The 17441-nt window shown below is 42.7% G+C and overlaps 2 protein-coding genes across 2 annotated transcripts; both read right to left on the bottom strand.

Moving 5' to 3' along the window:
* Positions 1–1159: 1159 nt before the first annotated feature.
* Positions 1160–8730, bottom strand: trappc14 (trafficking protein particle complex subunit 14). Its single transcript, XM_030780858.1, has 10 exons — positions 8239–8730; positions 7018–7113; positions 6637–6766; positions 5994–6080; positions 4304–4424; positions 3845–3992; positions 3234–3468; positions 2098–2234; positions 1703–1902; positions 1160–1313 (listed from the first exon to the last, which is right to left on the bottom strand). Exons 1-10 carry the CDS (start codon positions 8728–8730, stop codon positions 1160–1162), a joined length of 1800 nt encoding a protein of 599 aa, XP_030636718.1.
* Positions 8731–12659: 3929 nt separating this feature from the next.
* On the bottom strand, positions 12660–16350 carry gal3st4 (galactose-3-O-sulfotransferase 4). Its single transcript, XM_030780879.1, has 4 exons — positions 16328–16350; positions 15095–15205; positions 13993–14299; positions 12660–13661 (listed from the first exon to the last, which is right to left on the bottom strand). The coding sequence occupies exons 1-4, from the start codon at positions 16348–16350 to the stop codon at positions 12660–12662; spliced, it is 1443 nt and encodes a 480-aa protein (XP_030636739.1).
* Between the last annotated feature and the right edge of the window lie 1091 nt (positions 16351–17441).

Raw genomic sequence — 17441 nt, 5'->3', positions numbered from 1 at the left:
TTCAGTTGTGCATAAGCATTACAAAATATGTACGCAGCAGTATTGCCGCTGCACCCTTTAAAAAAAACAAAAAACAAAACAAAAAACAAACAAAAAAAGACAGGAGGAACTTTACCACCTGTGTAAAATTCCAAACGATGAGAAAACAGATCCAGTGTGGCTCTATTTGTCAGTTTGACAACCAGTGTGACTTCAGACCACAACAACGGTCAGTAAATTCAAACACACAGTAAGTAAATGCTTTCAAGATGCAGCAAGACTTACCACTTCCCCCGGAGTCCACTGCATTCACAAACAAAAACAAACAGTTACTTTTACCTCCACATACAGTGCACAGTGGAGACTAGATGAGTTTAACCACTGTGACAGACTAAGGATGTGACTTATGATACTTCCAGTGACTGCTCTTGATGGACCCCACAACTCCATAAGACTCTGTGTGTGTGTGTGTGTGTGTGTGTGTGTGTGTGTGTGTGTGTGTGTGTGTGTGTTTGTGTGTGAGTGTGTGTGAGTGTGTGTTTGTGTGTGCCGGTGTGTGTTTGTGTGTGTGTGTGTGTGAGTGCGTGTGTGTGAGTGTGTGTGAGTGTGTGTGTGGGTGTGTGTGTGTGTGTGTGAGTGTGTGTGTGTGGGTGTGTGTGTGCGTGTGAGTGTGAGTGTGTGAGAGTGTGTGTGCGAGTGTGTGTGTGTGTGTGTTTGTCTGTCTGTCTGCAGATTTGTCTGTCAGAAATGTGGTCAAATGTACAGTAGACATGCAAATCATTTTGAGATGAAATTATTTACAACCTTAAATATAGAACATATGACAAATATGGGTTTTTTTTCAAGTAAAACACACAAAGAAAACAAAATCCAGTGAAATTCATCAGACCCTATTAAAATGTTACTGAAATGTCATTTTTTTTTTTCAGCCATGTATGTCATGTAGACTGCCTTTTTCTACATTCTGTTCATCGACAAACATTTCACAATTCAAGCCTTTCCCAGCGTAAACAGCTCTAAACAAACAATCGAATTACGCTACTGTTAGAAACGAAAACTCCAACACCATACTCCCTGTTGTTCCAGTGTTTGTCAGTCAGTTTAAGCCCCGCCCCATCCTATTCTTCTACCTGTTTGCGTATTTTCACGCGTATTCGCACGTGTGGGTTGGCGCGTATATTTAGCTGTGTGCCTCCAACACGAGTACCTTGCACTCTCGCTTGGCGATCTTGTCGAGGGAGAGGATGTTGCGGTCTGGGGGGAGGTAGAGAGGCCGGCCAACGGGAGACCCCACCGGAGGTGTGATAGCACGGCGTTCCATAACACTACCTGTCCTGTGATGACACACATACCCGGAAATGACCTCCAGCATAATACGTCTATTAGAGGGCTGGGGTATCAACTATACTCTAAGGCAGAAAGAAGCAGACATACCTAAGACAGTTATGAGAGACGGTGAGATAAGAAACGTGAAAAACGGAGAGTGTAGACCATCAAGAGAGCATGTTTGTCTTTACTGTCAACATCTTCACAGCATCAGGGAGATGTGTGAGGGTGTGCCTTCCATGGCTAATATCTTAAGAGCCAAAGCAACACTTCAGCTAATGCTGTAATCTAATTTTATTACTGCGACATCTGGAATGTGTGAAGATTTCCAAGAACTTTCAGGATGTTGCTTTAGAGTTCTGTGTGTGTGTGTGTATGTGCGTGCGTGTGCGTGTACCTGGTGAGGAGGGATTTGGAAGGTTGTTGATGGGAGAAGGACTGAGAGCGGCCCAGGCTCAGACTGGCCTGGTGCCGGTCCAGGATGTCCCTGACGGCTGGGCTGGAGGGGCTGTTTTTGCGGGAGAGAGGCCTGGCCTCCGGAGGCGGGTTGGACACGGATGCCGTGAACTGCAGCTTCAGCTTCATGTGCTGACTCAACTATACAAACACAGGAATTATGGGATAGCGGAGATCAGGAAGGTATTCAACAATATTAAGTTCTGATAAAAGTGTCAATCATAAGTATGACAAACCGAGGGGAAAGCATGTTTGCTCTAATTAAATTCCAATCTAATTAGCTCATTTCCTTTCGGAATACATGCGAGCGAGTTTATTAGGTGGTCAGTTTAGTACCTCAAAGAGGCCTGCTTTGAGTATCTGGAAGGCCACAGTAACAGACAGAGTGCTGCCCTTGCGACAGTAACCAAGGTTACTGAGTGGAGAGTGACACACCACTGCATTCACTGCAGGGTCTTCCTTCTGCCCGCGACCTGAAACAGAGACAAGACCCAGGAATGAGAGGAGACATAAGAGAGAAGAGAGCGATAAATACTGATGTAATGAGACAGGAACAACAATATTAAAAAAATAAATAAATACATAAACAAGGGCGTTATTTGCGGAGGGGGGAAAAAAAAACGCAACATATTTCTGCTTTCATTTTTGTTTATCTCTCTCGGTGCTACTAAAATGTTAGGGGGGGGGCTTTGCTTTCGCATGCTAAATTTGATCTGAAAACAAACAGGCAGCCAAACGGAGTGGTCCACACCTAGCCCTTGAGACTCGCATAATCCATCGGCAATGCTGGCTAACAATGTGTTCGGTTGTCTGTTCAGCACAGTGAAGCCCGCTGACCAGTTTCAAAGCGTTTTATTCCACCCCTCCACGTCCACTGACTTTGTATTACTGAACATTTATGCAGCCCACGCCCCAATGCACTTAATCTTCCACGAGCGCATCTGGATGCTGTCACCAAACACTGTTGGAATCTCTCTGTTTTTATAGTTCACAGTTATTGAGTTTTCTGCGCAACACGGCCAAAAGATACCCCGGCCTTTCTAATAGCATTTGAGCTCTCCCTCCCTTTGAACTCACATAGCTTCCCGTCACTCTCCTGCATGTATTACACGCTCTAGAGCTCAGGCTGTTCCCTATTCAATGTCTTTCTCAGTCAGTTTCCATAATGTGCTTCATACGCTAACCCCCCCCCCCCCCCCCCGTTCTCTTTGTTTTGCAACTCACTGGGCATCACCTACTCACTCTGTGAATCTCCCCTCACTCCACTTCTCTTCCCTCTGGCCCTGTTTTTCTCATTTGCTGGCTTTTCTCTCTCTCTCTCTCTCTGTCATCTGGTTTTCTTTTCTCCCATTTCCCTCTTTCAGACCAACTATTTCTACGTTCTTCTCATACTTCTCACCCCTTCGTCCATCCATCCATCCATCCATCAATCAGTCAACTCCTTCTTTACTTCTATCTCCGCTTATTCTCACCCTCAGGAGTCCAGACCAGCCGGACAGCCAGGAAGTCTTGTAGGTTGTTGAGTAGAGTGTATCTGACCCGAAAATGTTCCTGCGCCCTTACAACACTGGGGCAGCTGGCTGTCATCACAAAGCGGGGTCGGTCCAGCTTAACCCTGGGCAGGCTGTAATGGGTGTAGATGGAGTTGGTGAAGGGCAGTTTGGAGGTGGACCACTGCAGAACAGCCACCAACGGCACCTCCAGTCCCTGAGGCATGAACAAGTAATGCAGGGGGGAGATGAAACAAGCACACTCAGAAAAGGGACTGTATCTTATATATATAGATAAGTCTTTAAACAAGTTTTTCTATATACACATATATATACACACACACAGACAGACCCACACATATACATATACATACATATAAAACAGTGTATAGTGCAATTGTCAAAATGCTATAAATGCAACCTATACATAAGAGTGAGGATTTAAAGATTTTAGTCTCTTTTGTTATTCACACATAACTAAAACAAAATCCTCGTTTGCATCTGGTTTCGTTTTGCATACTATGTAATCTTATGCTCATTGTTATCATCACCTCAGGGATTTTCCCTTTAAATTATGTCTCCTTCCCTCTCACCTCATTTGTGTCTTCCTGTGTCTGATCATTCAGCTGCAGCTGGAACAGAAAGTTCTGCTCCTCTAGAGCAGTGAGTGTACTGGGAAGACGGCTGGACTCGCTGTCCATTCTGTAGAATGATGTCATGGCAACCTCTCCTGACTGGTGACTGGAGAAAAAAAAAAAAAAAAAACACAGAAGCATAAGGATCCAATACACCAAAAGCAACTCAAACAGCCAGGGGCAAAAAGCACGCAGGTGAATCATTAATTAAGCAATCTTTATCCGAGCAATTTAGTCAGAGAAGTTTCGTGTTTAATTAAATGACTCCGACTTCAGAGTTATAACAAGAGTATTTGATCCATGAAAATGTAAATGCAGTGGGAGGAAGAAGCTGTGCTAATTTAACGTAACCTTGTTCCAGCAATTTGGATTTGGCAAATATCCTAGTGATAATGAAAGCACTGCACTTGACCATACCAGACATTGTCAACTAGCAGCACTGAGCCGTCAGGCATCATGGGCAAGTAGGCCGTGTTGAAGTTGGGCAGGATTCTGATGTCTCTCACACACACCTCCTCCTGAGAACTTCCGTTTAACACTGAAACAGCGATGAGACGTGAGACAGGAAGTGACATAAATGAGACATTAAAGCTACGCTTCGAGCACACACAATGGGGCCATTGTCCCCTGAACAATGGTGTCACTTCAATAGGATGTTAAGTTTATATTTCAACAGACAATCCCCCTCAGAGAACGACTCGTTTCTGTTGAGAAGAAGCGTCTTACTGTGCGGTTATGTCACACTGTTAGATATTTAATTATACAAATTCCAACTGACAGTAACCCCCCCCCCCCCAAAAAAAATTTCCTAGTGTTTCAAATGTACTTTTGTACGAGTCTCTGAACGAGGAAGCTCAAACTAAAACCACTCTACACACATCAGTCTCCACTTCCCACTGGGACAGGGTGGAGATGGCCTATGAATGAGACAATTCTGACGTATGGCTGTGCTTTATAATACCTCACATTAGTTTCATGCTCATACACAATGTAGAAATCACACACACACACAGGGGAGAGGAGGGGAGAGGGAGAGGGAGAGGGAGAGAGAGAGAGAGAGAGAGAGGCAAAAGTTCATTGCGTGCTCTTGCAAGGATTTCTACACACAGCAAATGAAGGAATTCAGTAAGTTAAGGGCTTTGCTTGCTTTTCAGTTGTGCTGTTTTGTGAGGCTTTTAAAAACACAGAAGAAACACATGATCTAAGTTTCCTTTTTTTTTTTTGAACCACCATGAGTAGCCATGTGGCATTCTGCGAACTGAACATAGACTCCGCATTCATCCTTTTTCGATTCATTCTTTTTCAAAATAACTCAAGTAGCTTCTCTGAAAAAAAAGCATCGCTGTATGTCTTAGATATGCTTTTCGACATGTTTTCCTTCCTCCCTCTTATAAGGCCAGCTTAACAAGATTGTAAACTTTGTACAATTCCCACTACAAAAGGTCAAACATCAAAGCCGGCAAAAAATAAATAATTGCATGTATGATTCAACCATATTTCATCCCAGTCCTCCGGGACCCCATTCATGCGATATAATTTGTCAGTTTATTTTTGAGAAATGCATGGCTTTAATGGTCCGCTGATCATGATGGATTAACTCGGTAAGGTGTGCTGGGGGGTGGAAGAAACAGAAAATGAGGAATGGCATTGGGCCCATGAGAACTATGCAGGGAATCTCATCTAATAACTGTGCCTACTGGGGATGTTGTTAAGAAATTAAGAGAGCAAATCATTAAAGCGTATTAAATATCACCAGTTATAGAGACACTCTCTTCACCATAAGCAGTTATGACATAACGCTGCTCGGGGGAAAAGAAACTCTTCCCTCGAGCCACTGTTTACTTAACAACTCGCACGTACTTTATTGTTAACCTTCATCTTTGAGTGACATCAACAACAACAGCAAAAAAAAATGCCTGACTGGCGAAGCTGAAATAGCAATGACTAAGCTACAAATCATTCTGAGCTTGTCTATTCTTCTGGTTTGTTTATATACTTACTTATTTATTTATTTATTTATTTATTTATTTATTTATTTGAGCCCTGCCAGAGGGATGACTGTTGGCACAAATAACATCACGCCCGGCTTCCGCCCCCCGACTCTTACCTTTCAAGATAGTCAAGTGTCTCCCAGACACAGTCATCTGCTGACACTTCACTGTGGGCGGTGGTAAGACGTTCAGCGTGGTGCTGACTGATAACAAAAGACAAGACACGGAAGGGGGGGGGGGAGAGAAAGAAAGGAAAAAAAAAGAAGATTCATTATGTTACCCCTGGGAACATGACAACAGTCCACTCTAACATGTAAAGCGAGAATGCGTTTAGCATTGAATGAGGTTGGCCTTATGACAGAACAATGACATTCTGCAGTGTTAAATCTCCTTTTTAAATCATTGGGGTTATCTATTATTATTATTATAATTTTTATTTTTGCTTTTGTTGTTGTTGTTGTTATTGTTGTTGTTGTTGTTTTCAATGCGCATTCTCTAGAAAAAAATTAAACAGAGACATATAAACCTAATTTCTTAGTATGAATGAAAAGAATAAAGAGAAGAGAGAGACATAAAAAATTGGAATTAGCTGAGATGTAGCAATATGAACCCCACCAGAGATGAGATCAATAATGACATCATACTGCAATGGGCCACTGGGTACATTCACAACCAGATACCACTGGGTTGTATCACAACGGTTCTAGAACATTCTGTTGCTGGGGCAACAGGCAGGATGTTCCATCTCAAAACGCTCACCCTGGGCTTTGAATGTGTTGAGGTCCTGGCGGAAGGTTTGGCAAGGGTTCTTCTGCTGTAGGATGCTGAGGTAGCCCTGCTCCCGAATTTCGGCTTTCTCCTCTTCCTGCTTCCACACAGTCACAATGATCTGCATCAAGAACAGAGACACAGACGGTTGTGATGCACAATGGTTACGGCATGTTTAGTTTTGTACTACTTTTGATGGGAGCTCTTCAGAAAGGCAACCCACCCCTCCTTCTCCCTCTCTCTCTCTTTACATACATGCAGCTCAGATACAGATATCTGGGGGGACCCACAGTATAACATACAAAGGAAACATTTGAAAAAAAAAAAAAAAGCCATAAACAGCTGTCATCTATGTTTCAATGATGACTTTACCTTCACTTTCAGAGTGTTGACAGGGAGTTTGTCCAATGAAACAGTGAGAGGGAAGATGACCTCATCATTCAGCACAACAGGCTCATCTACAGGTGACTGAGTGAAATGAAGGAAAACAAACAGAAGCGTAAGGTAATGGGCGAAGAAACATATACAGGAAGTGCTGGACTCTCCCACTAGGCTTGGTTTACATACACGAATATGAGGCTTAGCCCTCTTTCATTTAACAGAGTGAGCATTTGAATGACTGCACACCACTTACTTCCTATATTTACTCGTCAAATGCCTTGTCCTAGAGTAGACCAGTCAGCCGGAATTTACACAGGGGGGTGTGTCTACGGTGAGAGCAGAACAAACACCAGACTAACCCTGCTTTACGTTTTTTATTAGGTAGCGGAATCCGAATGTCGTTCTCAGAGGTGCCGCTTCACGGGATGGAAATCTGTTAATTTAACTGTCAAGTCCATCGTGTCAAAGCTCCAGTCCTAGAAACAGGAATCAACTCGATTCCTGGATAGTCCGTGTTTTGAAGGATATTTATATACCAGCCAAGCACTGACAAAGCTGATTCAACCAATCAAGGGTTAGGTGATAAAAAATGACGCACTGTTTAATGAGCTGAATGAATATATCGTGATATTCTTTGTTCTGTGCTAAAGTGAGGCTGCACTGGTTGGTGTGGCACAGGGTTCCCGTTCATTTAAGCTTCACATGTTCCCCCTTACAAAGCTCTAAATACACAGATGTCTGATAACACAGGTGTGTGGGTAAACATCACATGAGCCTTATGCTCAATTCTTCTGCCACCTCAGGCTACCGAGCGCGCTCAGACGTGCTTGCATTAAAAGAAAAAAAAGCATACGTTTGAGAGTGGATAACCGACGGTAAACGTACGAAATGGGAATTAATTTATGTAACTCGTTACAATTTGTCTTTCAGTACAAGGCAGGAAAACCTCACGAGAAAGTCACTGAGTGCAAAGCTGCCAATAATTACGCTGACTGACAGTAAGAGAGGTTCATGTCCGTGCCTTTGCATTATCTCTGGTCAACACGTCGAATGGGGTCTAAAACAGGAAATATCAAAACTTCCTAGTTGTAAATAGGAGGCAAACTCGATAACAACCAACATGCATGCAATTTTATCGACGGTTTAATTGTCAATTTATTTATTACTACGTGAAAATCTATTTAAATGGGAAAAGAGAACCGTTGTCTTTACCTGTAAAGGTGCCTTGCGGAATTCTCTCACGCCATTACCCGGGTTATTGTGAATGAGGAGCGGCTTGCACTCTCTGAAACCTCGGTATCTCATGCCTCCTCTACCTGTGCAGCCTGTCTCAGCTGCGTCATCGTCGTCGGTGTCCTCCACATATTCGTCCCCACTGCTGTGGTAATCATGGTACAATGGTTGTGTCCTCTGTCTGTTGTCGCCAGGGCAGACACTTGCAACAGCACACAGAGAATTGGCCAGCTCTCTCCAAGAGCGGCTGCTCGGATGCTCTGACCCACCGCTGTCAACACCCGCACTCCCTGTAGACCCAGATGCAACATTTTGGGAGCGCAAGACCAGTAGAAAACGCACGGTTTCGCCAAGGTACAAGTGACTGCGACGTGGAAGTGTTCGATACCGAGCTGGATCGGACAAGTCCGAAATGGGCACGGCTGGGAAATACATAAAATACTCGCACTGCGATTCCATCATTAAAACCATGGCTAGACGATACAATGCACCAGATATATGTATCTGGTTACCTGGTATAAATTATTAAAAATACTGATTGAGGCCTCCTGTTATTTTCACATTCGAAGTAGTCAATAAAATATTATTCTCTTTCATTAACAAATAAATTTAAAAACAAGTAATAGCGTCCCATACCGCTAGCCAGCTTGCTAGCTGTAGCTGCACCCAGTGGACTCGAGCGTACAACACCGCCACAGTCCTGTTAATCGAGTGTAGATTAAAGATGGAGCAAGATAAACAACTAGGCAAGAGCAGTTGACATTAGATAGTTAAACAATGCTCAGCAGTGCCGCACATTTGAGGCTCTAACTGCAGGTCCTATTTTATGAGACTCTCGGCGACCTAAACTAAACGCATTTTAAAAACATCTTGCGTCTCTGAACATGCATTGGCATGCGCGCAGTACTAATGTTTGACTCGCACTTTTAGCCGTCTTAAACTGACTCATTCTCAGCTCTCAAAGCTCAAATACACATTGAGGAGTGCAATGAAATTACATAAACATTTATCTCAAATCGATTACGAATTTAAATTCTCGTCAGCTGACAGAATAGTTGGCAAATATTTACTCAACTTCTATCTTATCGTGTTTCAGAATACCTCGAATATTTCTGTTGCCCTGGGAAACTACACACTGGGAAATCAGTATTTAAATGTTTAGAATGTGTTCCTAGAGAAAAATTTATATATTCTTTTCAGTGAAATAAGAAAAAGAAAGAATAAATAGCACCAGAATAGGGGGATTAAAATCCTAAATCCTGCCAGATAGAACCAGATAGAAATAGTTCAGACAGAACTCAAACTGAAGAAAAACTCACTCAAAGTCACTGCTCTTAAGGAAAAAAAAATGTTTTTATTCCATTTGACTACATAAGAGTCAAACAAAGCAAATTCAACACACACCCGGATACTATGTACACAGTTTTGAAACAAGTTTAAATAGATTCAAGTAACAAGGAGAAATACAACAAGTATGGTTCACGGATTATAAACTTTCCCCCACACTTTACATGTCTTGTGTTTACTTCAAAAAAAAAAAAAATAAAACAATTTAGAGAATTCGCAATGTCAGGAATGATAGAGGTTTTCTATTTTTCTAGAGCCTTTGTGCCTGTCTGTATTCATATACAGAGAAGCAGATTAGATACTGTAAAACGTGAATCGTAAAATCCAGGCGTGGACAAGGAACGTGAGATCACTTGTACAGTTCACAAAGAGCTTGCGCAAATAGTCGCAACAGCTAGATATGCAACAGCTTAGATAGCATTGCTGGCTTTCTTTCAGACCAACCTGACCTCCATATGCCCTCTGCCTATGCTTCGTACTTTTTAGACGTCTCCTTCTTTGGATGTCAGTTTGATCAAATCTGATATGAATCATGTTCCGAGTTTTATCTATTTTTATCACTTGCAAATAAGCTCCTGAGGGATTCTTTCGCTCGGTTTACTCGCTTCAAAAAAAAACAAAAACAAAAACAAATGTTGACATTTGTGAAACATGTACAAAAACAAAAGACTTAACACAAGATTTTTTTTGTTTTGTTTTGTTTGTTTGTTTGTTTCTTCTCTACAAATGCAACTGACAACTCTTTGGCATACCTTAAATGCAGTCATACATACTGACATTCAAGATTTGTTTCCTTTTTCTGTACAGCTTTGCGACATTCAGACATTGAAACCAAGTGATGCAATGTGACACAAAGTCACGGTACCAAAGGTATCTCTATGGAGACAGTCCCATCATTTCAAGCTGACTATGATGACAATGCTAAAGATCACACAGGGCAGTTTCCGGCAGTAATGCACAGGGTTAGGCTGAAAGCCGCGCATTCTAAGATGTGAGTGCGCAAAGGACATCACTGAAATGTGTGTATCTTCCTAAAGAATGGTTGCAAAAAAAAAAAAAAAAAGGAAGAAAGAAACTGAAACTAGCCCTCCACAGAGTACTACCATTATTTGCCAATTACAATGCAATATACTAAATAATGATAATAGAATAAAACTTCCATAGTGTAAAAGCTGAAATTCTACGCATGCATGCTTGTAAAAGAGTAAAGAGCCAAGCTCCTCTGGAGCACGTAAGCTGTCAAGAACGCTATCTGCAACATGCATATTCTACTTTCACCGCACATATAGTACCAACTCAAATACATACTCACATACATGTGTGTGCATGGTGTAATGTCAGTTTAATTATGGTTACAATAAAATATGTCAGGAGTAATGGGACACTACACGGCATTCAAATTTAAATGCTTATTAGCTGGTTTCTTTTTTGTTTTTCCGTTTTGGTCTTGTTTTTGTTTTTGTTTTTTATGAAACTAAGACGGCTGCACAGTGAATTCAGGTAAATTTGTGGTACATCTTTTTTATGTATCACCATCATCAGTTGAGGCAATACATACTTAAGTCCTCAAATGAAAATAAATACAGTATGTGTAACAAAAGTTACAAAAAAAAAAAAACAATACATCAAGCTTTGTAAAAGCACTGCTCTGTGGACGTTTTGTACTCTAAGGCAAAATAACTGTTTCAGTGTTTCATTCGGGGGCCAGCATGGAGATCTGTCTGTGATAGATGTTGCTCAACTATCACTGATGAAGTGGAACTAAATCTGATGGCAAAACATGTCAGCGTAAGATGTACAAGAGCCAAAATACATTTTAACAGAAACTTTAACAAATATTTACTGAATATTAGCCAGTAAATTTTTTAAAACTTGTTATATTTGGGGTTTGTTTTTTGTTTTGTTTTTTTTTTAATTTTAATGACTTAATAAAACATCAGTAATCAACACTGAACGTATAGCTAACCAAAGTAATAATATCTGAGAACTGTTCAAATGGAGGCATTTGAATTTTGGAATTGCCTTTGCAAAATATGACTGCATGTAACAGCATGACCACTGCACTCAATATGAGAGATAAATGTGTAAGCAATTATTTCACAGTGCCACCAACCAGAAAACGTCACTTTCACAGACCGACACGGACAGTTATCGTTATTGAAAGAGCTTAAGTAGAACAATGCATCACAGTTCAGGAAAAAAACACCCTCTGATATAATGACGAGAGTGCAAGCGAGGGCCTGCATTCTTCAAGTCTGCAACTACCAGATCAATTATAGGGAGAATGACTGACTGACCGTAAATGAATCCCTCCTTATTTGCAACAGAGACAAATGAATTCCTTCCTATTTACCATTGAGACATTAGTGTTTGAACTGACCACAGGCAGCAAGGGTCAAAGATTTAACATTAGTGGCATTGTTACTCCAGTAGATAGCTATGCACTGCATTTAACTGCTGTTACTGGATGTTGTGCATTTTCAGTGCTGAAGTGCTAAGTGAGAGAGTGTCAACGTATTTAAAAGAGATTTGTGTGTGTGTGTGTGTAAAAGAGAGAGAGACAGTCAGCTGCATTTGTTAGCAGACTTGCACATGTATGTTAACATTTTACATGGAGGTATGCATTCATTTGCATACGTGAGCATCCCCATGAAAAGCTGCTTCTGTCCCAAGTCACGGCTCATACCAAGCAGTTGGATGAAAAAAGACAGAATTAGCATATGCTATGTCACATTTTCTCCATTCATCTTCAGTACATCCTTCCATAAAATCCCACTTGCAGATTCGTACCTAAAGCCTGCTAAAGTCTTTCCTCCTGTACCATTGTCTGTTTCGTAACTTCTTTTTTTTTTTCTGATGGTGAAGACTGAAAAGAACAGAGGAGAGCTGGATGGAAACAATTACAAGGTAGAGCACAAATGTTCATAGTCCCAGAATGTGTCTCTGGTCTGTAATAGTGCAGCGCAGAGGCCCCTGGCAGCTGGGTTCTGGTCAGGTCTAGCTTCTGACTTAAAGGCAAAAAGGGTGTGAGGGACAAATTAAACAAAAGCTCACTATCTCAGCCTTCCCTTCACATTAATTTGTAAAGAGGACAGATTCTGAACCAGTCTGGTTCCATCCCAGTCCCTCTCCACCGACACCCCTCCGACCTGCTCTCCCTTTCTCAGGGGTAAAGAGTCCTTCCTGAAAGAGAACCCCCCGGCTGCAATGCCCGCCCCCGGGGGCTGCTGCGCACGGGGGAACTGCCTTAAATCCAGCAAGTCCTTGTACTGGATTTCCGGGCGAATCATGCGCAGGCAAGCCTGACGTGTGGCGTTGTCCAGACCGGGCTGAAGCTCGTAGCCCAGGATCTTCACCAGTCCGCTCTGAAAGGGCCGTATGGCTTTGTCTCGGATACGGCTGGCCTCCACGGGCCGTCCCCCATCGCGTAGGCACACTTGGGCCAGGACCTCCCGTCTGGTCCTCAGCAGAGCAACCTCTGCCTCCATGCGGGAACGGCCGAATCGCTCCACCTCCTCCCAGAAGGTGCGGTTGAAGGCCTGGTACAGGTGCCAATCCAGAGCGTTCCACTCCCGTAGTTTCTGCCTCTGTTCGTCCGTCAGGGCCAGCGAGGCCAAGGGCCCACTCTTTCCCACCCAGCTCACACCTCCGGTGGGCTTCTGCTGCCGTGCATTCAGGCTGAAGGAGACCACGGCGTCAAGAGGCCAGCAGAGGGCATGCCGGAGCAGCACCATGGACTGGTCAAAGTGCTCCGACAGCAGGATAAGATTGAAGGCCCGCCGAATGGCTGCCTCGCCTCGCCTCGCGAGAGCCAATGAGAAGTTGGCGTTGTGGTCCAGGCCAAAGTCAAACCAGAGAAGGTTGCGAGCGTAGTGGTTGTTGCGAAGCCGTGGGTCGTAGTAGCGCCAGGGGTTGTTGGCGAACTCACCGAGCCCTTTCACCCGTTTGAAGGCAGGCGCCACGGCTTTGTAGTAGGCATAGGACGACTCGGCCAAGGCCACTGGGTCTCGCACTATGGAGAAGTAGAATGTGTCTGTTGGCATTATCTTCTCAACCTGAGGAGAGAGAGGGGAGGTAGAGATGAGGTTGGGAATCATTAAGAATTCCTGCATATATGTATATATATGTATAGACTGTGTATACCATATTACTATGTACTATACATAGTATATACTACAGTATATGCTATGTATATACTATATATGTATATACAGTATATATGCAAAGATAAGAATCTGTATTAATAAATCATAAGTATATGAACAGAAATCCCAGGAACAGTTCTTAGCACAACTGCAATGCGGTCACAATTTTACTGCTGCTAGCTTACAAGCCACAAATGCAAATGTGAAAACCAATGCCAAAATTAGGCTCTGTTTTCCACACCTCTGGTTTGTTAAAGCGCATGTGGTTTCCCATGACGTTGAACTCAGTCACATGGGGCCCCCGGTAGCCTTTGACCCGATGGGCGTTGAAAGGCAGCGGGTAACCAAACTGGTAGCCAACGGGAAGGGCAAAACGCAGGCCTCTCTCCTCACCGAATCGGTAGAGCATGTTAAGCACGGTGCTGCTAGCTGTCTTGTGGGTCTTCAGGAACATGACATGAGTGTGTGGACGGCAGGAGCCCAGCGAGGGCCCCTGGGAGTTCTCAGACAGGGAGAACAGAGAACGAGGCCTCTCTGGTTGCATCCAGCTAAAAGTGAGAGAGAGGAAGAAAGGGGGGGGGGGCAGAGAGAGAGAGAGAGAGAGAGAGAAACTGAGCAAGCACGAAACATAGATGATGATTACACAAACAAAAAGGGAGAAAGAACATAGAAAACAGGTTGGAAAAGGCAGCAAAGAGAGAGAGAAAGAAAGGAATAGAAAGAAAAAGAGAGTAACGCAAACAAAGAGGCTGAGAGTATCAGCAGTGAGAGAGTAAACAGAGAGGAAGAGCTGATGGGGAAAAAAAGAGGACAGAGGAGAAATGAAAACTGATTGAGGGAGGCAGAGGACAAAGACAGAGGAGGGGAAAGCACTAAAAGACCAGACACAGAGCAAAAGTAGTGGTAGAGACCTCTGTAAACCATAAAGCGAGTCTACCTTGGAGACAATTTCATCCCAACAAAGGAACCCTCATGAGATATTCTGGGGTTCTCCATCATATCAGCAAAATGCAGCATGATGGAGTTCTCATGGAATAATGTCTCAGTTGCAGAATATACGAGGCCGTCAGTTCACATAGTAACATATATAAACTGAGACAGACACTAAATAGAATGCATGAGAAAAACAAAACTATAAAATGTAAATTGTACATGTTTTCTTCACACATACTGTATACACAGTGCTGTATATCCAAAGCCCTGTCAAAGCCAAAAACAATTTTGGTTTTCTTTTCTTTCTTTTTTTTTCAACTCAAAGAGAGGGGTACCTCTAGACTATCAATATAGATTGGCAATGAAAGGAAGAGAGTCAGTGATAAAAGGAACAGGGTACGCTCACTGACCTTTTGTTGAAAATGACGCCCAGCAATTGACCCGCAAAGGCAATGGCCACAAAGACAAGTAATGCCTTCCACAGCGGCCCAAACCGGTAACAGCCCAGCCACCGCATCCTCCTATGAGACAGCAAGAGAAAGAGAGAGAGAGAGAGATGGAGGGAGAGAGAGAGAGAGAGAGAGAGAGTGTTAAAAAGCCAGAGAGAAAAGACAGTTAACAGTTCTCATCACAAGCCAAAAGAAAGCAAAACAGTGACACCATGACAGGAGGGGTGGAAAGGCAGTTTGTGTGTGTAAAGAGAATTAAGGAGAAAGAAAAAAGGAAGAGACCCAACGATACAGAAATTGTTTACGAGCGTGAGGGGGACAAAGAAACCGAGACAGAGGGATGATTAAGAGGGTAGAGTCAGGGGTGCATAAAATGCTCAAACATTATCCATAACAGGGAATCAAGCTAACATTACAGGGTAAACACAGCGTGACTAACACGGGCTTTTACCAGGAGGATCTCGTATCAGTACAGAAATCATTATCACATGGCACAACCAATAACATGGATAGCTCCAATCTATTCACAGAGTCTGACAAAATTTGAAATCGGCCATTTTATTTTAATTATATTGTTATTATTTTCACAAATTTCCTCACGCAAGATTTTTCATTTTCTTTTGCTACAGTTTACGAGAACATTCACAAATATCTGACACAGAAAAAAAAATCACAAGGATGCGGTTTGAGGTTGAAAACCATTTGCCTGCCTGGATCAAATCTCACCGATAATTTGCATGAACATTTCTTAATAATAATACATTCTGGTTAAGTGAGTTCCGTCTAACTTTTTGAATCACAACGTCGATGAACAACAAACTGTGGAAGAGCATCTTAGCTCACTTCACTCAAACGGGACACAGGCTCAAATATGACTTGTAAAGATACGTAATTTAGTACTGTTGGTCAGGTTGTCGGCCAGTGCTCGGTACCGTTTTGTCGGTAATGGAGGACAGCCTGCACAAATAAAGTCGATGACTACGAATTATATAATATATGTTAAACAAATAAGACAGTCTGCATATTGGATGTCCTTTGTTTTCGTGTGCCAGCGCCTTCGGAGAGAGAGGGGTACCAACGCGACTATCTTTACAACAAAGCCAGTCAACGTAATAAATCACAGCTCCGATGTCGAAGTCTGTGTTCCGCCGCTACCGCCTCGGCTGGCAACTTGTTCATACCGAAGAGACTTACCTCGCTGTGCGTCTGAAAACCATGACTGAACCCGGCGGGTATCTATAGTGCTCGGTGATTCGCGACGGTAGCCACGGTGCATCTCGAAGAGTCCGTTGCAAAATCAACCGACGATGTTGAAATGTAACTAAGCCATCGGCACATACAATCCAGATGCAAGGTTGCTTATCAGAGCTGGTACAGGATTTCGTTCTAAGGCATGAAGCGATTCAAATGCTCAATTTGTAATGCAATCTAAGGCTTACTTTGTACGCAGTATGTTCCTTCTTCAGGAGAGCAATGTATCTGAGTGGAAAAGGGAAAGGCTTTGTGTGTACGCGAATGTGTGTATGTGTGTGCGAGAGAAAGAGCGAACAGGGGCGGGAGAATGTGTGGGTGTCTAGAGGGGGGTTATGCACATACAGTACACAGCCTGCTCTGAGTTGCGATCTGACGTCATTCATTACGATCGACTAGCAGATGATGCTGACAGAAAGCTTGCGGTTACAAAGCAGGGGAAAATAATACCCAGTTCCAACAAACACTAGGTATGATAGCACAGCAATACCAAATAGAATGGATACATTTTTTCCCCTGAAACTAAAGAGCAAAGACAAATCACCTAGTAAAATTTGGTTTGATATCAACAGCAGAGACTTATGAAAGAAAGAAAGAAAGAAAGAAAGAAAGAAAGAAAGAAAGAAAGAAAGAAAGAAAAACAACGGCCTCTAATTTGCACAGTTTAAAACCTTGGACAGCAGTGTTGTTGGTGAGGTAAGCTTAAAATTTATCTGCAGCAAGGTCAGCTTTGCACTCAGTGAGCACAGACAAATCTGAATGTTGTGTGCACATTTCTGGGGCCAACTGTCAGTACTGTATCAGGTTTCTCCATTTGCCCATGGAGTAGCCAGCGAAATGGAAATAGCAGCCAATTAGACTGGGTCCAAAGCATTTTTGTTTTTTTGTTGTTGTTGTTGTTGTTCATAGTGAGTAACAGTGCTGGATATGACTGAAGCAGGTTTTATTCTTTATGATTAGGCCTATTCATCTTATCTGACTGAATCACATGAGAAAAACACTTCTCATATTTTTGAAAGCAATAAATAATAGCATAACTGATTACCCCCTAACAGTG

Source organism: Chanos chanos, chromosome 7 (assembly GCF_902362185.1).
Source record: "Chanos chanos chromosome 7, fChaCha1.1, whole genome shotgun sequence".
Classification (NCBI taxonomy): Eukaryota; Metazoa; Chordata; class Actinopteri; order Gonorynchiformes; family Chanidae; genus Chanos; species Chanos chanos.
The sequence above is the reverse complement of the archived record's forward strand: the minus strand, read 5'-3'. Positions and strand labels throughout refer to the sequence as shown.